The 26,606-nt window shown below is 36.9% G+C and overlaps 1 protein-coding gene across 7 annotated transcripts in view; it reads right to left on the bottom strand.

Annotated features, from left to right (window-relative positions):
* Positions 1-26,606, bottom strand: part of TCF12 (transcription factor 12) — a 153,349-nt gene that overhangs the window by 108,065 nt on the left and 18,678 nt on the right. For all 7 annotated transcript variants that reach the window (XM_085233589.1, XM_085233590.1, XM_010717268.3 and 4 more), the window contains 2 exons: positions 6,915-6,988; positions 3,775-3,843 (listed from right to left, as the gene is read on the bottom strand). In XM_085233589.1, coding sequence (XP_085089715.1) covers positions 3,775-3,843; positions 6,915-6,988 — 143 coding nt within the window. The remainder of the gene's footprint in view (positions 1-3,774; positions 3,844-6,914; positions 6,989-26,606) is intronic.

Genomic DNA, 26,606 nt, shown 5'->3' on the forward strand with positions numbered 1-26,606 from the left:
AGAGAAAGAGAGAGATCTCCAATACTCTTGTCACTTGCTACACAAGGGGAGAAGAAAAAGTAGCTGTCACTACCCTAGATCTCAGGCATTACTGGAAAAAGACAAGACAGTTTCACAACTACTACACAATTGTCACCAAAAATTACATGCTTTGTAATATAGCTATCAAAATATCCATTAGCTTTTCCCATATATCAGTTGAAACGCATGAAAATGAAGTGTCAATGAATGGAATACAAGAAGCAAACTCATTTTTAGTTTAAACACTGCAGAGTTTTAAAAGAGGAAAGTGCAGAAGGACAGAAGACTGAACAAGGTATCTATTTTCCAATAATCAGCGCATTCTCCAGTTCTAAATCTATTTCCAGGAACTTAACTTAGTGAATGATAAATCTTATTTTAAACAGCTAGATTAAATGGCCAATTACTCCCCTCTGAACTTTTGTGAGACAAGTACCAACATGACATAAGACATTCCCTTGGCCATGTAGGAAGCTACTTCGAAAACAGATTCCCAAACTAATTTCAATATGAGAGGGATTCACAAAAAAAAATAAAATAAAAATTAAAAAAAATAAAAATAAAAAATGCTGCCCATGGACCAATTTACAGAGTAAGCTGCATTTGTGGAAGTGTCCTGCACACTAAATATTGGATATTTAATTTAAGCTTTGGTTTTACACTGAATCATCTGCTTTCTTATAGAATTCATTAGGAAAAGCAAATAATCAGCAGAAGAACCACCAACAGCCTACCCTCCCCCCACAATAAAAAAATAAAAAATAAAAAAAAAAAGAGGACAAAAAGGACACGAATACAACAGACTTGATAACACTTACTGCATTTCTGTGTCCCTCTTGTCTTGTTTTGCTATTTAACAGCTTCCTTTCTCGTAATGTACCTGAGATTAAGAGGTATAAAATACTATTTCAAAACCTGCTAGCTCATTACTATTTTTTTTCTTGATTTCTTTGCAGACTAAAAGTACTACCAGTAGGGAAGATGTAGAAAGAATAGGATGGGCATACAGAATTCTGGGCTTCTATGTATATCCGAGTAAATTACATAAACAGAGTGTATCATCTGCTCACTGATGCTGCAGTATCATCTCAATCTAACAGTGGTACTTGGGACAGTTCAACTCTACCTTCAAGTAGACTAAAACTTGGTTCTATGTTAAATCAGGTCCAAATCTATACTTCATAGCTCTTAGCACAATATAAATGCTTGAAGATACTCAAAGCTTCCACTGTAGAGATTTTACAAAACAAAGCATCTCTTGATGCCAATTTTTAAGTTATGCGTATTAAGGGGAAAAAAAAAAACAACATAAACAAACTAATCCAGCAAGGAAATGCCTAATGGAAAATATTGTTATTTGCTTCTTTTAGGAGACAGCAATCCAAACAGATGAAAAACTAATTTGATTTTTTTTTTTTTTTTTTTTTTTTTGCTAAGCCATGTTATAACAAAATCAAAACAATGAAAGAAAACCTCAAAGAGCATTACTTTTCAAAACATACAAGCCACCATCATCTACACTGAAATAAAAACTATGGTAGAAAAACTTTTAATCAAAAGATAACAAGAATGGTTATCCCAAAGAAGTGATTACCTAAATAAACGAGAATTTCCAAAAGAAGTGGAATAGCTGAAAATGCAGAAGATCTCACAAGAGGACGACAAAACTTCCAAGAGCTTCAGGCCAATGTACTACTGTGTAACAGCTGACTGCTACTTGGTTCAGTACCTCTGAACTGCCTTCACAGAGCTCAGTAGAGCAAGGCTCTCAAAAAGCAGCTTTATAAGTCTGCAACATACACTATGAGACAGCTAGCCCTCCAATGCAAGGCATTACAAACACATACAAACATCTCTCTGCTCTACATCACCCAGATAAGGGAAGGGCTTGCATACATTAATTAGAAGACAGTCACTGAAAAAAAAGAAAATTTGACACAGTATTGTATATGAACTTCACTATAATTCAAGATTAAGGCAGAAATCAGCATGCTGTAGAATTTCAGTGACCTGATAACTACCATTGCTCTAACAACAAGGCCTTCCTACATTCTTTCTTATTTTCCACTACAGATCTGATTTCAAGTGGTTCATCTTCTTAGCAGAACATGTGGCCTACACAAGAGATGTCACGCACAAGTGTCACCAGTGTCTCAATTCACATCTTTTCACCAGTCTAAGATCACCACAGTCAACTCTAAATACACAAATGCCCACTAATACTTCAGTATTAGGATGATATTTAACATTGCTAGGTACTGAAAAAACAAGGTTTTCTCAATCTGCACTGATTCTCAGACTCCGAAACACTACTTACATAGAAAATTTTAGCTTTTAATAAGGTATTACCAGACACTTTTAAAGTAAACTCAATTGTCATGGGATAAGAGAAGGATTTTTATGAGTTAACTATTGATCAAAAGAGAAAAATACAAATGCCCCACCCAAACACATCGTACAGTAAAAATAAAGTTACCCATGTATGTTCCCTATTTCCCCAAAAAAGCTGTACTCAGACCAATGTTCAACAACTGCATCAATATATCAAGAGAAGTAAACAAAGAGATGATAGCATTTATTAACAAAAAATACTTTAAATCATTCTAACTAAACATTAATGGACAATTGCAAAGCAAATTCTATATGAAATTGGCAATAAAATAGCACGAAGTTTTGTCTATACACTAAAGAAACACACTTTACAATCAATTCAATGTCAAAACAATGTGGTAAATACTGTACAGCATAAACAATAACACTAAGGTAATTTTTCTTCTACTTTTGGAAGAAATATCACTTTGGAGTGGAAGTTAAAAATTACAAGACTCACTAATGAGAAAGAAATGAACAGAAAATATCATTAAGTCATGCAGAAATTAATGCCACAGCTTTTGTCTTAACTAGTGTATGCAGCAGCAATCCCAACTCTAACTTATACAGAACAAGCAGAAATATTCAGAGTATCGCACCAAGTAATGTGTACCAATAAGAAGGTACACGTTACTACAGGAGGAGAGACATACAGATTATGATTGCTCATTTTGATAGAAGACACACATGTAACTGGCACGTTAAATAAAGATATTCATTAAAAAAATTATGAACTACACAGGTAACAACTAATTGTTACTAATCAGATACGAGAACATGATAGAAATCCAACAAACAACTTGTCAGCAGACAAACATCAATATTTCTGCCACAAAATGTCCATTGTTTTGGCCAAAATTATAATCAAAGAAAAACTCACAGCACACTCAGAGAATAAACCCAACAGTAGCTACAAGAACAACATTCCAAAGGTTGGCTCTGTCCAGAAAATCAAAACTCCTAAAAATGCTGGGCTTCATTGAGAAAGAGCAAATCAGTAAAGGTGACAAAATATTTACCCTGCATTTATACTTTTTCCTTAATTGTTACTGCTGGACACAATCAGACCAGCTACGCTGAGCTGAACAGAACATCAGCAGGAAAAAAGAAAAGGAAAGGAAGATCTCCTTCAGCCAGTCTTTCACCAACTTAAGAACTCCTCTGTAACAGGTATTTAACTACCATTAGTATGTCCATTTTATAAAAAATTGCTTTTATTTATGCACTTCTGGAAATTAAATAATTTTGCCAATTATTTAAACTCTCATACAATTTCATTGCTGTATTATGACTTAAGGAAAAAAAACTCCAGGCGTCAGCAGCAGGAAGATTAAACAAAGCATATACCAAAATTGCACATGAGATAAAAAGAATAACTGGTACCTCTTGCGGTTTCAACTTTTCTATGTCTGTGGAGAGGTCTGAGCTTTTTCCATGAAGACTGCCATTTTCCTGTAAATAAGCAATTAATGAGAACAGTTAGGACAAGATTAGTTTTCCATACAAAATTATGGAAAAAAGCACTGGATTTTGAAGTATTAAAGCTGAACCGGAATTGTAGGACAATTCCAACTTAAACTTTAGACGTTAATCATCAGGAGGCGTAATCTAGAGACATAAAAGGCAAAGTACACCATTTGCCATGCTATCACACAAACTGATCTATATACCCACAGTACAGCCTCCCCCTTGCATTTTTAGCTGTTCCTTAGTCATTTGATTTGGTTATCTACATGCCAAATTCTGAACCAGCAGCATCATTACCTCATTAGCTGAAAGACAACAGAAGAGTAAAACACAATAAATCTTACCCAAAACATAAGCCTACAAACTTGCTTTAGACTCGTAAATGAAGTCTAGTATTTTTCCAGTAATTTCAAAACAATAGACAATTTCCTCTGTGCTTTGGGTTTCTTTCATTCATTCCTTCTGTGTTGTGTTTTTTCTTTCTTCAGAAGATTTGCACCTCTTAACAATTACAACCCTATATGCAGACAGTACACATTTCTAGTGTTCATGTCTTTATGGGAGAAAACACAAGAATGGGGTTCTCCTTTAAGAGGAATTCAGTTTTCTTTGCAAAAAAACTGCTATCTAAATGACATCCCAGACAATCATTATTTGTTTCATGTATGATGTAGGGCTCTACTAAAACTTGTTTTTTCCCCTCTCCTATAATCTAGTTTCTAGTGTACAGAAGGCCTAGACAAAAATCTATATTTATATTGGCCAAACCACCTGAATCCCTTTAAATGTACACTTCACACTGATTCTACAAGATGTCTATTCTGACTCTGCCATCACAATTTAGGATTCCCTCCCACCTCCACCCAGAATTTCTGTTGCCTTTAATATAAAAAAGAATTTCCTGTGGAAGTGAAGGAAATTTTATTACCTCAACACTACTAGAACAGATGCATGAACAGTTTACGAAATAAACCATTTAATTCCCCTCTTGCCCTTCCCCAAATAATGAAAACTTACTAAACATTATTTTGGCAGAAGGAAGGAAGAGGCAAGCCTGATTACATCATTTTTACTTTATAAAACTAGAAAGGTTGTATACAACTTCTGTCTGTGTCTCTGTGCTAAATTTCATAGTGATGCACTCTAAAGTCATTACATTCTTCCACAAATACAAGAATGGAAATAAAATTATGTCACTAATTTCTAAGTCTCTACCTGGTGAAAAAACAGGACAATATTATCCTGCTAAATCTTTAAACCATTTATAAGACATTTAGCTTAAATTAAGAAAGATCTATGAAAACAACGTTCCAGTTTAAACAAAAATGAACATACAGATTTTTGCATTTATTTATTGATTGAACATCACAACTGTAAATAATTGGTGCCCCAGAATAAACCCTCAGTACAATCCCAAACAGCAGGCAGGAGAAATGTCCTGAGCACTTCACCAGAATAGGAAGTACTTCAGAAACATCCTGGGAATGGAGTCCACCCATTCTTTATAATATATTCTGTTTAGTTAGAGACCAACTGTCTGTAGTTAGAATGGTCCTGTTATAAAGAATGATTCAGCAAGAACTGTTTGCTGGGGGGAGAAATACATTGCTTTTTTAATACACCTTTTTAAGTCCAACGTTAGAACTGCAGAGGGTAGGAATATACTTGACAAGAATAAGGACTTGTTTATTTTTCTTCCCTCTTCTGAATCCTTGCACTTAAGGTAAATTTATACTGACAGTTATTTTCCTATTCTTAATTACACAAGCAAATAGCACAGAACTTTTCTTACAACTCTAGTTTCTGGTATATCTCTTTTACAGCTTTACCATTTGCCTTTATTATCAACTTCATGATATGATTTCTGGTGGTTTCACTCTTGGCCTATGTTTTAATTTTTTAGCTGTAAACTTGAATCAAATTCAAATACTACAGTTAGGTCAGTTTGTCTTGTGATTGATTCAAATTGATCAACAACTTCGTACATGAGTGTTAGAACACTACATACTTTCAGTAAGAACACTGCATGCTGAAAGATAGACTGTAAGATGACACTTCAGATGTGGAAAAGGCACCTAAAGAACCTAAAGGCTGGTCTTTATGACTCACGTTATATGGGATGTTTTATAAGGATATCTAATTTCTATGTTGCACAGAAACACTTGCACATGCCACAGTATTTTTACATCCATTTATTCTAGCTTATTTACTGAAGATCAACGGGAAAATTAACATCTTGTAGTACGTCTTTCTAATGGTCTCTCCTCCAAAGACAGGTGCAGGTTTTAACATTATCTGATGAGCTGCACAAGACCTTGCATCCCACCCACTTCATTCCACAGCAAGAGAAAGCTATTAACAGCTCTCTGTCTCAACAGCACTGAAATCAGAACAGATTATTCAGACTGGGCCCATCAGTTACACAGTGTATTTCTATTAATTAATTCATTAGATTTTTATCTCATTGTCTCTTCAAGGAGTAGGCATTCATAACAAGAAAACTGAGCAGATGAAAGGTAAAGAGATTTAATACAGAAAAGGCTTGCTTTTGACTAGTAAGCTGAATTCTTAAAGGCAGTATTATTGTTAAATACTAGACACTATCAAAAAAAACTTTCAATCACAAAGTGAGGTGGATAAAGTTACAACAGGAACAGGAGAAAAGCATTTAAAGAGTGAAGTTTCTCTTGACACAGCACATACTTAACTGGCTAACATCAATGGAGAGGTTAGAGCTCCTTACACTTTGCCAGTACATTTGCTCCTCAATAATCAACATGAGTTTTATCTTCATTTCTGACCACAAGGTAAATAAAATGTATGTTCATGATTCAAGTATAGAGCTATGTATTATTTTCATAAACACTAAAGCAATATTTTTTTAGCCTTAAATCTGAATCGCTATTGCAGCATATCAAAGTCATTAGAATCTCTGAAAGATGCTAATCTGTTTATTGAAAAGAGCTTACCCCTTAAAATCATTGCCAAATCATCTGCAGATTTTCTCTGTACAGTTCCGTGACCTTTTATTATCACTTATAACATGGGAATCTTACCCTTGAAGATTCATAGGAAGGACTTGGCTGACCACTTGTTCCCCAGGACGCAGCACCTGTTCGCTCATCCATACCTATCAATAAAAAGAAAAGAGACCTATAAGAAAAAATAGCAAAAGCATAACGTACCCTGTTGCAACCTGTATGCAAACACAATTTCTTCCATATCCTTAATGAGGCCTTTCTAAAGCAAAATTTAAGATGAATTTCCTTGATAATGAAGCTGGCTATAAAGTAACCTACTCATTCTGACAACTGCAGCTGCTGAAAATGTGTGTAGAAAAAGTCGAGATCCGCCAGTCCGCAGAGTCAGCCTGACAAAACTCATATGAAGTTAGCTTGAGTAACAAAACAAGCACAACCACATTAGCCTGCCCTTCTGCACAGCATGATTTATCCTGCAATTTAAGCACTGAACATTGCAGCACATACTGTGATAGTGTACTTGTTAACTACTCTTTGCTCTCACGTCTTGCTTGAGCATTGTAAAATCTGTGAAATTCTTTTCCCTACTTGGTTTTTACATGCAAGCTATTTTAGCATAAGGGAGAAAAAGGCAACAGACTGTTTTATATTTCAATGGTTTAAAAAAAAAAAAAAAATATCCTCACACAACTAAAACACCACACATACCACAAAGACTCATGATGTCTGCTCTCCTAAAACAGGAATCTTCTAAAATTCTGTAACGGTTCTTTTAGAATCGGTTCCCTTTATGCAAATCAGGGTTACAGCTCAAAAGAGAAAGGGGAAGAAAAAAAGTAGGGATAGCTTTAAAGTCTTTAAAGCTATAAAGACCTGATACTTTAAAGTATCAGAACATATCTCCTGTGTGATATCTGGCCAACAGTACATTGCCTGCACTTGCTTCAATTATTTTCTATTCAAAGTTAATTGGTTAAATCGCCTTACAACCAATGCTACACAACTATTTGCCATGGTACATTACTGATATGGGATAATATCACTACTGTATTGACTGATAACGTACAGCAAGACTTCTTATTTTTTTTATTAGGGCGGAGAACAACTCCACCCTAAATGCACTTTGGCACTTTTATGCAAACACAATGAATTATTTTGTTTCTTCTCATCCAGACTTTTCTCACATACTGACACATAGCATGCATATTTTACATGACATATGGTATAAATTGTAAAGCTTTACACTGTCACAATCTAGAAATAAGAATTAAGTGTCACAATTAATAAATAAGATTTAAGTGCATGTTACTTCACACAAGCATCCTTAAATCCAAGCTTTATATTGCAAATAAACACTTTTCACGCATATACCTCAGACTGGCCACATTACAAAATAAAATGCAAGAAAATACAAGCTGTTATGTAAATTGCTATATATGGAGTAACAGTAATCACTATTTCCTTATGGGACATGTTTTATGAAGCTATGAACTACTGTTGCAACAATGACAGCCTGCAGAAGGCATGTTAAAGTACACCCAGACAAAAACTATAGACTTTTATGTATATGGGAATGATCCTCAAGGCTGGAGGAAAATCTTTGAAAATGCAAAAAATCCACCACTATAGTGAGCCATCAGTTTATAGAAATTCACTGCATTTTGCAGCTGACAGCACTGTTGTTGTTTTATTGTAATTGATCCAGGAGCTGAGTAAAAAGTCGTGGCTGGCACTGACAAAGGCAAAAGTAATCTTTTGGCACAACTGATTCCTTTCTGCCAGAAACAACAGCGCTCGTAATCCACTGATTATCATAACAAGTCTTCCACTGCTTTCATTTCAAAAGAGATAGTAGGAGGAAAAAAAGAAAAATATCTTACTGTAAAACAAAGCGTTTGTGAAAATTTGAAGGCAGTACATGATAACCTATATAAGAAACAGGTCAGTAGATAATGGTTACACGTGGAAGGTTTAGACGCATGACTCCATATCAGTAAAACATGTTACTCACTTAGAAGTTGAAGTCAGTGAGACATAAGGATGCATGTTAAAGTTCTGCTAAATCAGCACATGTACAGCTAAAAGTCTCTAATTTTTATTTCACCATTTGAATTATGCAAACAAATTGCTTAAAGGAACAGCTCAAAAGCAAAATATAACATTTTGAGAGCAAAATGAAAACTAATTTCTAAATAGTTTGCAGTCCATTTAAATTAGAAAAAAGCCTGCATAGTTAACTCGAGTAGATAGGAGCATTAACACACTTTCATTTTTCTACCAGGTGTCTTTTTCCTCCTTTTCATGAGGCATTTCATGCATGAAACTCACACTCTGACATGTGATAGTTTGGTTTCACTTGTAATGACACCCCCTGCTGCCCCTTGGCCCCCTGACCAACACAGCATGTAGCAAATGAATTAAGAACTGGTTAGCGTAGAATTCCCAACCAGGAAGTCAGATACAAAATCATGATGGCAGTGCTGAAGGAACTGTTCTAGTTTTTACACTACTATTTTTTTTCCCCAATCAATAACAGACACACAAAAAAGGCAAATGCTGCGAGATACAGAAACTCTAGCAGGCTGGGCACAGACCAGCAATGCATACTTTTATATAGACAGTCACTTTCCGCATGAATGAACCAGGAGAGTAAAATAACCTTCCAGAGGTACAGGGATTTAAAACAGGAGTAGTAATCCTAAGAAGAACACAAAAGTCATCTTGTGTATACACAAGGGCTGCCCTGAAAGTAATGCTTCCTATTTTGTTACGTTGGCCCATGATATTGAAGGTGGATGTTGGTGGTACCGCAGTAGAGGCTGAACCTTCCCACCAATATTCCATTACATTTTGGTGCCACGTTGCAGATGGCAGCAGAGGGGCAGTCTGACAGAATGACGTCTGACATGGATGTAAGGATGAAGCAAAGGGGTGGAACTGAATGCCTCCATATGGAGAAAATGGCTCCCACTGACTTTCACTGATGCTTGCTGAATATTTACAGAGACCAAACAGTGGGTGTGAGCACAGTAAAGTGGTAGATGGTGCATTTCAGGGGTCAGCAACAAAAAAAACAAGCCATGTTCCAAACGTACATGCAGACTGTTTCAAGCACAACATGCAGGCTCTTGTTCATCACTGGTAGAAATGCATAGATAATGATAGTGACAATGCCGAGAAAGCATTTTGTAGTCAAGAATTTTCTCTATCAAATAGTGTTGTTGTGCCCTTTGTATCTGTTGCAGTCTCCATGGAAACAGGTAAGAGGCATTACATACAGAGCAACCTATGTACATTCAACAAGCCTTAAAGCAAGTGTCTGTAGGAAGGGCTCAAACATTTCCCTGACAGACACAAGACAGTAGAACTGGAGGGCTCAGCAACTTCACACAGCCCTTGCCACAAAGAAATGCAATGCCTGGTACTCAGGATCTACTAATTCATCAGAGATGTTCAAGGGCACAGAAAATCTTCGAGTATCAGCAGGGCACTGAACAACCCACCACAGAGGAACAGGCTTCAGTAATTCAACCTCTATGCACAATCCAAAAAAGGGGAAAACAACACATGTAAAGTCTAATATATAGATACACACAGTCAGATAGGTAGAAGTACAAGAAAGTTCTACCCTTATCACCTTTTTTTTTTTCCCCCTAAGTAGGCAGTGAGGAGAGCAAGGCTCTGAAGCAACTCATGAGTTGATTTCCTAGTCCTCCTGATTGAAGTTTGTTACCGCTGAAGCAGATATACCATAGCTCAACCAACAAATAACTCAGCCATTTCTGTAGTTGGTTCAGATGAATCAGCCAACGGCCAGGATCTGGCTTACAGCAATTCCCTGTCCCAGAGAGGAGGACAGGCACATCCCCTGCCCTCAGCCACACACAGGGGCAGCCCTGGCAGCACCAGAACCTGGCAATGCGGCCTGCTGTGGGGATCCAGGCTGGGCCACAGGCAAGGCCAAACATTCCTCACTCGCCTCAGGCTAAGCAGTCACAAGGGTGCTTTCTGGTTTTATAAACTGAATTCTCAAAATACTTTAAGATTTTGCTTTATGTCACTTGTAAAATGGTACTATGAGCATTTCAAGTTCTTCTAGAAAAGCTGATAAAATTGTTGCATTGCCACATCAACATACGTATTCATACCAAAGATGTAGTTCCAAATGTTGATCTAATACAAAAAATTGGATTTTGCAATTAAACTTAAATGAAAGTTGCTCTTCTTGCCTGTATAAGACAAAGATCATATTTAAAACTTATTTCAAGAGACTGAAGCTCTAATGTTTGTGTAAGCAAGATGATATACTTTATAGGGTTACCATCTGCTATGATGCTGATCAAATAAATGTTTTGACCAAAAAAATCACATTCTATGCTGTTATACTAGGTACTCAAGGTATGAGTTTCTATCTTTTATAGCTTCTTAATCCAATTTTGCTTCAGAATAATGATATTCGTTCAGATCGGACTCAGCAACTGAAATCAATTGCAAAAATACCTAGAGCACAAACCGTAACAGCATTGATCATATTTTGCATCTTAGACACCCAAGCAAATCAATCTACCATTAGACCCCCATACTGCATATGTCTGTTGTGAAGTATGATACAGACCACAACCTAAAATATTATTTTAGACTCCTGAGAAGGCGACACAAAGAGAAACATGCGTAGAGAAAGAAAACTAATCTAAATTAAGCATTTTAAATTTCAGCATGTTAAGAGTACTTCTCTGCTTCCTGACAATTCCAAAACCTGGAAAGCTTTTCTCATTTTGTAGTAGCCTTAACATTATTAATAACTAAAAATGATTTTATTCTGTTAATAGATTTATTTAGACTTTCAAAGTCAGATTAGTAAGCAAAGAAAATATATTTCCACGTATTACCATAAAAATTACTTAAAACCAAAAGCTATTTTGATAATACATGTCATGTGGTGCTATTAAAATACACTAAGCTGCAGACATTAATCAAATTGAGAGGAGAAATGAAACCCAGGCAGGCTATGAACAGCATAGCCACTTAAGTGCTATGTGTTTCGATAAATTCTGATGCAACACTAATTAGTTAGAAGACAAAACACTTCCATTTCAAACACCATAAATAGAGAGGATTTTCTCTACCCCTGGCCTTGAAAATGAAATACAAGTGGAAGCATTTCAAGCATGAAAAATATTCATGAGAAACTTCAAATCTCAATCCATGATTTTTACAGAAGATACTGATTTTGCTATTGCACACAGATATGAAGTTCGCATCAGAAATGGAAGTGATCTGGCAGGAACTGAGAACCAAAAAGAATACCCCAACTGGACCTAGGAACATACTTTCAAATTTTTATTTCTTGGCAAAAAACAGGATGAGGTCCCATCACAGTACAGTAGTTGAAGTCAGTCACTCTCTTCACAAAGACCTTCAATCACTTCCAGCCTGCTGGGTCAGTGGGAGAGGTGCTCAAACACCAACCTCAAAACCAAGCTACACTCGGTGAGTAACAGAACTAGATTTTTATCAACTTGTTTTGATCGAAGTGTGGCTTGCCTGATCAGGTTCTGCCATTCTCCCCATCTCTCTGAATCAAAAAGGAAAAGTCCCCACTGGTAACAGAATTGCCAGTATTTCTACTTAGTAAAGCACTCACAGGAAGAGCAGAGTATCCCCTTTTGTACCTTCTGCTCCAGAGAAGATTAACAGAAGTGGCAGTAAAAACTACTGTGAATCAAAATCTGGTACTAACTCTAGACTCTACAGTTCCCTTTGGAAATTTCCTGGGTTAATTTTATTAAACCGCATGACCTCTGGGTATTGAGCCATAGAGCCTGAGATTGAACACCCACGCATTTAGTGGTCTAGAAGCAGGATTCTCCTACGCTTACCTGTCTCAGTATCCTCTCCTACCTGCCCAGGGTTAACCACCAGCCTTCTGTGGCAGAAGTCCAAAAGCACAATGAAGCACACAAAGACCAACACCACCATGAACAGACATCACTTACTTTTACTTCATTTATTACTTAGAAAATACTTTCATTTATGTGTTTTACAAATATTTGTAAGATCAATTTGTAATACTACTGTTAATCTTCAGTGTTTATAAGTAAATTCACCACATTTTTAAAACGGTTTGTTCTGAGGAATCTAACAATATATGCTTACCTTACTCAGCAAAGAAAAAACCCTGCTATGCAAGTTAATGTGACAATAACTTTAAGAATATGTGCTAAAAAAAGCTACATCAAGTTATTTTCCATCCCCAGAATAAGCGTTCAAAATTAAAACTTCAGGGGAACCAAAGTTAACCAGATGAGAGTAAAGTACAGCAAGTCCAGCAATTACCAAAACCTGGACCAAAAGTAGCACTGACAGATGTTAAATATTAGTCATAGCCTAAGAAGTATCAGCAACTTGAATTCTCTCTATGGAAAGCTGTTTAAAAACTGTACCTTCATAGAGAGAGAGAATGATTTGCAAGAACAGCGCATTCTCAGGTCAGAAGACAAAGTCAAGGTGTACACTTGAACTTTTGCTAACACAACAAAATACATGCATTGTATAAAGTCAGAAAAAAATGGGGAAAAAAAATTCATGCTGGTTCAGGAAAACTGGTTGAAAGCTTTCATTTATTTTAGCAGTGTTTATTAACTTCGTAAGTGAGTACCAGCAACACAGTTCCTGTGTCAGTTATCAGGAATGTTTTACATTTTTTCACCCACTCAGTATCTAACATGATTTGGTTGGAAAGGGTGAGGGAGGCCATTATTACTTTTAACTTAATTTCACAAAAAAAATCTAATAATTCCCTATAATAAGGCCTATGCATTCTCTACAGAGAAGGTTAGGTTCTTCCTGTAACAGCAACACTCAGAAGTTCTCTACTTTTCTTTCTTCCTATTCCATGCTTCCTAACCTCAAGAATCACATCACTAAACAAACCAAATGCCCTGACATGACCTGGACACTTCAAATACAATACAACCTGCTCAGGATAGAATTGGAATTGTCAGTTCCTATGTAAACTGTCCTATAACAGAAAATCACACACTGCTATACTTACCTTGCCTAGCAAAAAAAAGAAAAAAAAAAAAAGGCATCTGGTTCAGGTCAAAGAAGAGCATATTTACAATAAGGTACGTAATACGCAGTAAGTAAAAGATATATTTGTGTTTATTCAAACATCACAAACATAAGCTAATAGGAAAAGCTATAAACAATAGCATTTAAAGTAGTGAGCAATAAATGGAATTCCCTTACGAAGCCAGAGAGGTGCTCAGGGAACTGCAGTAAAGCTATTCTTTGTCCCTGAAGATGAATATCACCATTCACTCTACAGTAAGTCTTTGTATCATTCTTCAATTCAATTTCAATTTAAAAACCTGAAAAAAAATTAAAACTCTAATCTTGACAGACTGTATTGTTACATAATATTTACAAGTTTGTGAACACAGAGTATGTCTTGGAAATTCCCCGGCTACAAATGTGAATAAAGCAAACCAACAGAGAGATCAAACCCTCAGTGGGGACAGAACCCAGAGCCGACATTCACATGCCAACGCACACAGCGCTATTACATTGCATCAGGCTGCTTATTCTCTCCTGTACCAAACCACAAAGTATCAGATCGAGCAGCTCTAATGGGCAAGTCTCAGCCCTAAAATATTATCTATCATAATAATCCATTCTACTGGCAATTTTTCCTGTGGTTACTTCAGTTATGACTCAACAGCTTTATATAACCACATACTCTTTAAAATACACGTATTTATATATAAACTAAATCAAGACCAGTGTCACAAGACAGCTCACACCAGGCCAAAAATATTCAAATAGTCTCACAGTTGACAGCTACTGTTACCAGTTGTGTTGCATTTCCCAAAACTGCCCATTGGCACGGCAGAACATAAAACAATCCAAGCTACCCAGCATGTAACTGAGATGTTAACTCCAAGAGCAAAGAATACACTTCAAGTGCAACAGCTTTGTCCAGCATGTCTAAAAAGGTTAAGTACTTGCAGTCATTCACTGAAGCACACAGCATCCAGAAAACCTGGATCCTCTTGAAAACTTCCCAATTAATGGATGTGGTCACAAACACAAGTAGTAAAGCAGCCCTTCTTGCAGCAGTACATGCTCTAAGATCAATCTGAGGTCACTATTATTTCATAGCATAGGTGGCTGTCACACATCTTGACAAAAATGCAATTAAAATATAATTTAAATTATCCAACTGCAACAAATTGGAAGTGCTTTGCTGATAATGAGAATGTCATTAATGAATTAACAATCCAATCTTTGATTGGATTCTAATAGAACAAACAATTTAAGAGTCAAAAAAAAAAAAATCAAGCTGAAAAAATACTGATATTTGTAAGAAACATCATACATTCTGAATTCATGTAGGGGAACCTAAGGAAAAATAAAGCATCAGATGAAAAAAAATTGCATGCTACCGAGTCAAGATTTTGAGCTTTAAGTACAGTATATAGGATCAGAAAGGAGATGCCAAGTTTTCAAGAGGCATCCATTCCTGCATTTACAGACCTCATTTCAGCTAAGGAAGTTAGCACTGCCCTACAGCATCAAACATTTTTTCCAGTATGGATTTTGTCCTAGCACCTCCTCTTCTATAAGCTACCTGGAATGCAGTAAAACTCTTGCCAGATGTTCTCCTTCTGCAGAAGCCAAAGCCAGCAACTCAGTATTTCCATTACTTCCAGAAATCAGTCTGAATCCAGTCTCAACCAACTATGAATATCTGGCAACAGCCTGTGCTGCCAGCAGGGCTCTCAGACACCAACCAACCGTAACAACAACAACAACAACACTTTTTCTTTCTTCCACGTGAAAACTTACACTTTTTCCAACTACTTTTTGGACAGAGGTTTTTACTGCTATTTTGGAACATCATACTCACAGCAAGTAAATGGGACTTTATCTGACAAAGGAGAGAAATCTGACTTTAAATTTCAGAGATATCACTACACCTGCACAAGCAGTTGCTGAACCCCGCTCCTTGCTGCATAAACTGGACTCCTTCTACGTAAGCAACAGTCATTAACTTGCCTACTGACCTCTGCTGCACTTCAGTATCATTCCTATTTTAACACTTAAAAGCTACAGCTTATAAATCTGGAAAGATTACCTACCAAAACTATGCCTTCAGAGGCACAGAATACAGAACTAAGATTTCTAGAGTAGTCAAAACTCCTTGTTAAGCACTGTGGTATTTAAATGACAAAAAATAATTACATCAATTACACACTAACTACATAAATTAGCTATTTTCCTATTCCAGGAAATAACTCCAAAATCTCACAGGATCTGAATATGGTGATATGATTCCAGAAATAACTACATTTACTAGCAAAGAAGTTGAGATTTCTCCAACTTTATTCCTTACCCAGAAGAAAAATCTTTTTTCCCCTCCTCTCTGAAGACTTTACTGCTGCTCTCCCATTTCTCCTCGTAGCTTTTCATTCAATACTTCATAGATTGGCTGGACTGTACACCATTTCTCCATTGTTTAAATCCTAAATATCACACTTCTTATGGAAACGTGAGTTTTCAACGCTTTTCTTGTAAAAAGTGTTACATGAGCTAAAACACTGTTAACGAAATGCACTGCAGAAGTCAAACGCACACATTTCAGAACTTCAATGGAAAAGTCAGATCTGGAATTTATACTCAGGTAACTCACCTCTAAATTGCCTTTCCTTCTAACTTTTAACAACACTACAGCTGGAACTTTTTTTTTTTTTTTTTTTTTTAATGAGGACAAATTGCACTTTGAGCGAACAAAAGTTTTGCTGCAGCTTCTCAAGGTATGCTGTTACAGCAGTTCTGGAGGTTATAGCTGGAAAATGCTGAAAGCCAATAAAATGCCGTTGACAGTCCTTCTACAGGGAAATGCATCCTTATCTGGTTATTATCCTTCCTACTGTAATAGTACAACATTAAACACTTCAAAATATTAACCTGAATATTTTCTAGTCAAAACACAGGTAGCAATCAATAACTAATTATTTTCTTAAATTCCTCTTGCCAGAATGTTTTAAAAGCCTTTCATTCTATACGGCCATAAATATTCTCATGACTTGATTTCTATAAAGCTTACACCTCAAAATTAATACCAGATTTATAGGGATATTTAATGAGAACACAGAAACTAATGGCTTTACATTAAAATCAAGACAAATACTGCACAGTTTAATTTTACAGGTAAGAATTAGAACGGAGAGGATATTAAAAAACTGCAATTCCACAGCACTGCAGAAGGCAAGTAACCAACGACCTTCTAAGCACAGATCCCAACCAGACCTCTTAGCCAATGTGCAATTAATATTAATTAACATGCAATCTCCTCATGCAAAGTAAGCCTCCAAACAGTAACGTTTACCAACGTCTCACAAGGGATTTTGAGAGCACGACCATTGCTACAATAGAGCTTATGAGTCAGGTCATGTGTATGCAAACAGCAGCCAGCCCTACCAACAACTGAGGACCCTGCAGTAAAGCAGTTCAAGAAGAAGCTAGTAGAAAACAAAACCATAAAGAAAAGTCTTGCTGGTTTCTGGCCAGATGAGCTCACAGATGTATCTCACCACAGGGCCAGAGGAACATCAGTGTTTGGCAGAAAGGACGGGAAGAGAGCACAGAAACAAGGCAAGGCCAAAGTCAGGGTTGCACAAAGGTCCAGGGAAACAAGCCCAGCACTTCCAGCATTTGCTAGCTATGAGTCTGACTACCTAGAGTTATTTAAAATCAGAGTGATTTCTTGAGGTGGGAGGAGTGGGAAGACATCACTGTGGAGTGATGCACACATTTCTGTAGTCTGCTTCAGAATATTAGCTTCATATTGGACCATTCATACTATGCCAGAATGTTGGAAGTTAACTAAGCGCATGCTTAAATTACATCAATTCTCTGTAACACCCAGAAAAACCTTAATGATATCAGAACTGCTTGTGTTAGGGTAGAAACATCATCTTAAGTTCAGCACAGCCATGTTCACCTGGCAGAATTTTAGCCAAAATTTAAAGGAAGTCTGGAGTAAAGAGCAACCAAAACTAGGAATTTTCTTTTCCTCACTTTCTTCCATAATTAAAGACAAAAAGGCACTTCACTTAAAAATTTAAGTACATTTTTAATTTTAGTCAAAACACATCTTAGGCTCCACGTGCCAAATAAGTGCCATTTATAAATTATTGCAGCCCTTTTTCTCTGCTGTGTTTCATGATCTAAGTATTGCCAAAACAAACCAATTTAAACAAACCACCTCTCCAGGTGGTGACTTCAAGTTTAACTTTTCTCGGCCTTAAATTCCGTACTCAGTTCTCTTTATTTTATTGCTTTTACATTAGGCAATAGCTCTCAGACTTCACTTTTTCATTCTCCAGCACTCTACTGGATGAGATCTGTGTAAGTGTATAGCTTTTACTAAGCCACTGAAAACAAGATGTCGCCATTTATAAGGATTATCAGATAATTTTAGCACAGCACAAACTAATCACATTCCATTAAATGCTCTAAATAGAAAAAATTTGTGCCCCTTTGAAAAAGACAGCCACAGCTTTGTGTTTGGGAAATACATTACTACATTCTAATCATAAAGACATTATTACCTTCCAATGCATTACCACTTAAAATTGTCTTGCAGCTCAGAGGGCAATAAAGCATCAAATGTACACTGTGCGGACAGACACATGAATGATTACTGAGAGAAATCCAGAAAACAGTGACTTGCTCTCCCAGATAGAAGACAGCATTCTGAAGATTCACTCACGTAACGGACAATCCAAATAGCTTCCATATATAGCTTCAAAAATAAAGCGTTCACATGAACTAAATCATGCTGAGCATAATCTTAAAAAAAAAAAAAAAAAAAAAGCAGGCACACATTCTTTTAAGAAAATGAAGGGATACTTGTAAAATGAAGTGAATTCATAACTGAACACTCTTCATAGAATGGCCTGGGTTGAAAAGGACCACAATGATCATCCAGTTTCAACCCCCTGCTATGTGCAGGTCGCCAACCACCAGACCAGGCTGCCCAGAGCCACATCCAGCCTGGCCTTGAATGCTTCCAGGGATGGGGCATCCACAACCTCCTTGGGCAACCTGTTCCAGTGCTTCACCACCCTCTGTGTGAAAAACTTCCTCCTAATATCCAACCTAAACCTTCCCTGTCTCAGTTTAAAACCATTCCCCCTTGTCCTGTCACTATCCACCCTTGTAAACAGCCGTTTCCCCTCTTCACTTAATGCACACAGACGTGAAGTTGCTCACATAACTGAGGGTCTACAGTGGATGATGACTGTGTCCGTTCATGCCTTTCCACAGACCCACACAGGATTTCCCTCAGACAGCATCACCAACATGTCACAAGGACTTTAATTTAGAGTTTTCACAAGTGATGTGAAAGCCCAATGAATTAAACATGTGCACATTAAGACATCTTGCAAGATACACATTAAATAAATGGAAAAATTCAAGCACAAAAACTTTAGCAGCAATTTTACTCTACTTGATTACACATCTCTTAAGATGTAAAGCTTAAAGAGAAGGAAACATGTCTATCATTCACTTGTGCATACACACACACACGACTCATTACAACATCAGCTTCAGTATTAGAAACTGCATTAGAATACAGGCTGTTTTCAGGATTTTATTCCTGGCATGGTTTCACTTAGAAAAGCAACAAGCATAATTGAAGCCACTTACATTTACATTTTCAATTTTGGTGTTGAAATTTTAAATATTGCCAGTTGATATCAACCAATCACCAAGAAGTCATAACAGTGAATATGCATCAGTCCCTAAGATCACCTTAGCCCAGTCATCATTTTCCTGAAGGATTAAAAATATAATATTGTCTTATTAATGAATTCACAATGGAAAAAAAAAAAATGTGGAAAATACAAAATAAAAAATTCAATGAGATATTATATTTAAAAGAAACATATAGAAGACAGCAGAGAGAAACAACCTATACTTACTGTCTATTAAAGGGAGTTCAAAGTGAACTGAAACCTCACAAATGGCAGACCTCTCCAGATCTGTAAAGCCTCTAAATTGCACCAGAACTAGTCGTGGTTTTCAGACTTCTTCAAATTTGACGAATCTAGTAGACCCGATCCCTACAGAACTTCAGTCAAACAAGACTTCTAAACTGCTGAATGCTGGCTCTACAGTGAAAGAGTTCAGAAAAGACCACAAGAATACAGATGAAGTTAAGCCACTCCATCTTATCTTCCATTAGCAACAAAATACATTTGAAGCCCAAATTCCTTACTCAGTGATTGAACCCAGAATAATGCCACCGACAATGCTAGTTACAGACAAGTAACAGAACGCTCAGATGCGACGTTGTACTTCACATGATTTCAAATAGTAGCTGATCCACATCCCTCATTCTAACACAATATTTACAAGAATTTTGCTAAATCCTATTTAATTTTCTGCTGAATAGAAGACAGAGAAACAAGAAGAGGAGGGAACATCTGTATCCCAAACAAGTCTATCAAACTCAACATTTGGTCTAAGAAAACTCTTATTATTACAATTAGCACAGTGTTGTCTGCTTAAAATCAGACATTTTCACAATAGCTCCAAAATTAGTCTGCAACTGCAGCACTCTTAACTCAGTTAAGCTTCCAGACTGCAGCCAGGGCTGGTTAGCTCCACTGTTTACAGCAGCCTGGGAGCTGCAAACCACCTAAATCACATCAAGCAACTCATTGCACGGGTAAACACAGATATGAAAAAGAAGATGAACAATCTGCAGAACACAGGAGTTAACCAAAAAGCTGCAATACATAATACTGCATACGCAGCAACAATAAGTCTCGAGAACAAATATAGAAATGAACTTCATAAACATTCTTAAATTACAGAATGCATTTGATTTAATTATTCTACTTGAAAGTAGTGATCACAAATACAGTTATAGCCCCAAGAAGTGCTTGGGGTGGCAGGGAACATACATTGAGAGATCCAGGGAAAGTGAGAGCCAACAGCTCCAGCTAGCTTTTCACTAGCTTTTTCTTCGTCTCTTGGTGGTACCAGCCTAATTTGAAAGGAGAGTCTGCAGCACACACTGCATTTGAGCAGTAAATGAAATGAAAGTAATCCAAGGTCACCAGCAGGCTAAAGAGGAAGAACAAACCACCTGCAGAGGTCAGTATTCTAAAAGTTTGTCAGCAAAAATGAAACAGAATACGTCAGATTCGCTGTTTAGGACAAGCCACGCATTATCTGTTGGAGAGATGATTATCTAATGCATCCAGACACATGCACGGATTCTTCCCCATCCTTCTGACAAATAGCATAGAAATGATTTTGCTCTGATTATTATGATATGAAGACACATGAAAATCTCTAAAACAAACACCAACAAACAAAGACCAACAATATTCCTGAACTAGTTCATCACAGGAGTAATATTTGAGTAAAACTAGCATAGAAATCATCTGCTACATGAAATCTGATTTGTTCCTTTTGCTTACATGTGTTTCTGCTGTGCTGACCCAGACATTTCAGATGTCATGGCTTCTTGAATCAAGAAGCAGACACTCAGTTTTAAGTTACGAAACTGAAACTTCACTTTAGAATTCAAAAGTGTTTTCAAAAATCAGTCAGTTAGGCATCAACAGCATGCACTTCAAAAGGTAAAGATTTAATCTTGTCCACAAGATCACAACCAGATCACAAAGCTCAGACTTTGCTTCTTAGAGGAAACTATTTCATTTAACTGCCTGAAAAACCCAAGTTACAAGCACCATTTAATAGCAAGTAAGAACTATAATCTTACACTAAATAACACCCACAACAGTGATCAGAACTAGTCCTTGGGGCTCCTTTACAAAGATGAGTACCTCTCTACCCTAGTAAGTGATACCCCAGCCTGGAAGATATGAGCAGTTCCTGATCTGTTAAAGCTCTGCCTGAAAAAGACATTTAAGGAATGTTCCTTTTGACTGAGAAGGGCAGACAATACATCCCCACACAGAGCTCAAGAGACTTAACAATTACCTTGGTATTGCCAATGGATATGTACACTGATATATTACTTTTTAGATATTCACTGTAGCATTTGTGTTGGAAAACACAAATGACAAAATGTGTAAGACAATAAAGATGGTCTTGATGATACTGATGGATATAAGTTCACCAGCAAACTAAAAAGCTATCTGTGCACTATTGGTATCACTGCCCCTCCTTCCCCTCCAGCATCCCAGCCAGCACTCAGTGGTACGATTCCAGCTGCACATTTGCCTCCACGCAGCCCCAGCAGCCCCCAGCACACAGAGCTCCTGCCAGCCCCCTGCCCACAGCTGTGCTACCAGGTGGGAAGTCAGCCTCCAGGCATTCCTATCCAAGCAAGACTACTTTTCTGGGCGGCAAACAGAAGAGGTGGTCTATATTAGTATCTTGAATAGATGTGGCCTTAAAAGAATAAAAGTCAACTGTGAAAATAGTTTAAAAAAAAAAAAACAACACCCCACACACAACCTCAGCTTATCTTTGAAGTATGAGCAGAAAAAGGAAAACTGTAGCAGACATTGGATAGAATTAACGAGCTCAGGTAACAGCACCAAGCAACATCAGACTATGAATGCCATAACCATAAAGAAAGGGGAAAGTATTTAAGCATGACATTGACCTTGTAAGATTTAAGATACCAGCACAAGCAGAAGTCTACTTTTTCTTTTATAAGAAGCCAATAGATTAATAGTAAATGTTTGAATTTATGGATTATATAGAAACTGGATATTATATATAGAAATATATCAGACTAATTCTAATACATCTCAGAAAAGTTGCTGAAAAAGGGAAAAAAAGAAAAAAGAGATCAGCATTCTGTAAGTATCCCTGGAGGAAAGCAGCAGCCGATCATGGCACACATTACCTCTGCCCCTTGTTCATCCATCTGCTGCACCCCAAGGAATGCCACAGGGAAGGCAAACATGTGGAGCACAGCTAATAACAGCAATTCTGTCCATATTAGAAACTAATTATCATCCTTTCCTATCAGGATCAGTGCTTCTAGAATTATAAGCAATTTACCCTTCTAAATGCAGTATAGAATTTAACACTCAATAACTCAGTAGCTTATTTTAAAAAAGAAACAAAAACGCTACGCATGCAGGCCCAAACCTAATGCCTTTCTCTTCAATATAACCTTCTCTTTGACATCTGAAGCTTTCTTTGGTGAAGGAAGGAAGGGAAACACAACCCCGTCTGTTTTTAACTCTCAGCTCAAAACAGCACAACAGATTAAGTCTATGTATATCCAGCTATAACAAAAACACGGGGTTTGTATTGTATTAGCAGTCTTCTGGAAATAACAGCATGAAATCTCGTCGCTGCTTCCTACTAAACATAATACTTTTCATTAGATACACAGACCATAAAACTACAAACTGAGATGAAAAGCTGTGAATAGCATTTTATATACTGACCTTGCAAATACAAATCAGAGTTTCTTCTTGGTCTACTTTCATTCCACCAAACTAAAAACTTAACTACTTAAATTACTGCTGAGATTCCTTCACATTAGGCTGCTTTATAAAAGTAATTACTTTCTTCAAAATAATTAAGTTAAAGTTGCTTTGTTTTAATTAATATCACCCACTCGAGACACTACGTTTGCACAGAAGTGGTCCACGCACCCTGCAGTGCAGTCTAGAGAAACAAAGAGAAACAGGGAGCACTAAGGAAGATTATGCTGAGGGCCAAAACGTGGATAAAGAACATCGACATAGATCAAAACAACGCTTTTCTCCCCATGATCTTCATTTCTACTTGTTTTCTACCCCACCTTTGAGTCAAGAACTTCTTTAGCATTCATCATCCCACGCTTGGTATTGCAGCCTATCAAGGCCAAAGTACTCTCATCCAAATTCATCCACTGCCCCTCCTGGTTAGCCAGCAGGTGCTATTTCTTGAAGCGGACAAGGTCAACATTCCCCTAAGGATTTGAGCAAAATGCCTCCTCAAGCAAGCAGGCTAGGATTCGAACGCTGGGTCCACTTGTTTGAGATTGCACATGCTGGCTCCATGCCTTGAGGTTCCAATGTCAAGAACTGTTAAGGAAAGCTTTACAGAAAAGTCTCAAGGAAGTAAGTGAAAAGTAATCAGATGAAAACCATAGTTAAACTTCTTTGTTTGTACCCTTGAAAATACTGATATTACTCTACAAAACATTTTTAAATGGAAGCGAAACACTCCCCAGAATATTTAATTCAAAAGTAAATATAACTAAGAGTCAGATGCAGTAAATACATTAATTTGTGGACAACGCCAAATACAGAAGCAGTATACTTCCAAAGCATTTATAAAAATAAAATATTTAGTTGCATCTTTATTTCTCTTAAAATCAAGAAGTCATTTATGATCAGCTATAGTCTGCAGTGAACCAAGGAACAAATCTAATGCAAAACACTACCAACTTGACCTAATAAGATTACAGTACATTACAAGGTACTTATAAGCATTTTCTATAAATGAAATGTAAAGCCTGATGACTACACACAATCCAGAAGACCAATCTAAGCTCATAATGAAGGCATTGTGACAAAGCTTAGCACCTGAAACACCAACAGAATATTTTTGACACACCAGAAAACTTTACACTAATTATAAGATATTTTCAATTCACTAGTTTCAGGGGAGATCTACAACTATGATCCATGTAAAAGGTACACATCTAACATGTACAATACAAAGCTTATCTAGTAGAGAATATTATCTCTCCCTACATATCTTACTTCTCAAAATGACAGCATATTACAGAGTATTATCATGCAGTTAGAGTGTCATGTCAAATACTCTTAAAAAAAAAAAAATCAATAATATTATCTGGTGTTAGATCCAGCACAAACTGGTTTATTTTCCTTGAAAGCAATGAAGAAAGGAGATATTATGATCTATGGGAAAAGCAGGCTGGCAATATAAGGTAAAAAAGAAGACACCCATTAACGTATTTAGTAAAAGCAATAAAAAGAGGGGGAAAACCAAAACACACCATCCCTGCACTCACCACACAAGCTTCCTTAGCAATACACAAGAGTAAGTACTTGAGCGGATCAGTAAATATCATGGAAACTCTCTCATGTTTTTTCTCACCATTCAGCATGCTTAGCCACCTCTATCACAAATGTACTTATACTTTATCATCATTTGCATCCTTCCAAAAACAATCCTATAGAAGATAATGTAGACTAATAATGACTGCTATTCCTCATGACAGATTTGTCAGCAGCAAGGAGAAACAGCGTATCAACTGTTCTACTGATATCCTACTTACTCATTACTGTTTAGTGAGATTCAATAACTAAATTTACATTAAAATAGCTGTACTTCAGCATACAATAAATGCTGCTTTACTCAATACCTCCATGAATCATCTTTAGGCTTAAAGAAATGAAAATTACTTTGAAGATGTAAAACAAAGCCACCATCATCTCATTTCACACCTGGTTGTCCGTCCATTCAAAGCATCAATTATGTTAACTTCAGTTAAGGAGTCCAAATTTCAAACAATAAAAACACTGAAAAAAATCTGTTTTATTTAAAAGCGGTATCAGAGGTCACTGCGCATGCGCTAGGTACACAGAATGCTAAGGAGGATAAACTAAAATAGGGATAATGTCGCTCAAGCTATTACCCATTCTTACCACCCCCTCCATTTAAAATTATTATAAATCCCCTCCATATAATCTGAAGTACTTTAAAGGCTTTTGGTTGATTCAGTTTAAAGAAAAAACTCAGCTGTGTAAAAATGTTTTTTAAACTTGAATTCCAAAGACATGCAGCCCTTCCAGTAGTTCATGGAATACAGCCAGGTGTCCATTTCCAGTAGTACCTGATAAGAAAAGGAAATTTTTGAGCACGTGTGATGGGTGAACACCCAGCCCAGGGCAGAGGGGTTGGAGCTGAATGAACTTAACCCATTCTATGATTCTATAAACTCTTTTTTGATGCAGGATTAGTTTGTTCCTTCACACTCAGAACTTGTCCCAGGACATGATATAAAACTAAAGGCAACTTACTGTATGTTAAGTACTTTCTCAGTCAGCACTAGCAACATCATACAGAAGTCATAACCACAGAACAGAGATCCATTCAGCAACCTTCCACTTCACATTATCTGCACTTCCCAAAACACTTCCCTCACTGCAGGACACCAAGTTCCCATGGCAACAACATTTAAAGTTTCCCATTCCCAGCTCTGGTCATGTTTTACATAAAATACTTTGAGACAAATAATCATTAAATTTTTACTTGAGACAAACCAATACAAGAGCCTTCTTAGGACTGTTTTACTGCCTCTTATGGTAGGGAGCACTAGAGCAAAGAAGTAAGGTAGTCAAAAAAGAAAGGCCCAACAAACACCAGAAGTGCTACAGCCAGCACAGCAACTCCTGGAGCAGACACAGGCAAACACCTAACTCATGCTAGGTGTTTGACGTTTAACCATACCAACAGTACCACTGACATCTTCATGCTCATCTTGTACTAAACTGAAATAAAAACAGGTGAAACAAAGGCAGCACTAATTGGACAGAGAATTAGAGAAGTTCAAGAACTGAAAATCTGCTTAAAGATCATGTCAGATAGATGTGACCAGTGAGAAAAAAGCAAGCTTCCAAAAATGGCTAAAAGGATAAGGAGCTCTGATAAACGGGAGCAAGTTTACCTAGAAACAAAAATGCTCCCACCAAACTACTCAGAAGTTTAAAAGTACTTGGAAGTCTCACAACCACA

Source organism: Meleagris gallopavo, chromosome 12 (genome assembly GCF_905368555.1).
Source record: "Meleagris gallopavo chromosome 12, MGAL_WU_HG_1.1, whole genome shotgun sequence".
Lineage (NCBI taxonomy): Eukaryota > Metazoa > Chordata > Aves > Galliformes > Phasianidae > Meleagris > Meleagris gallopavo.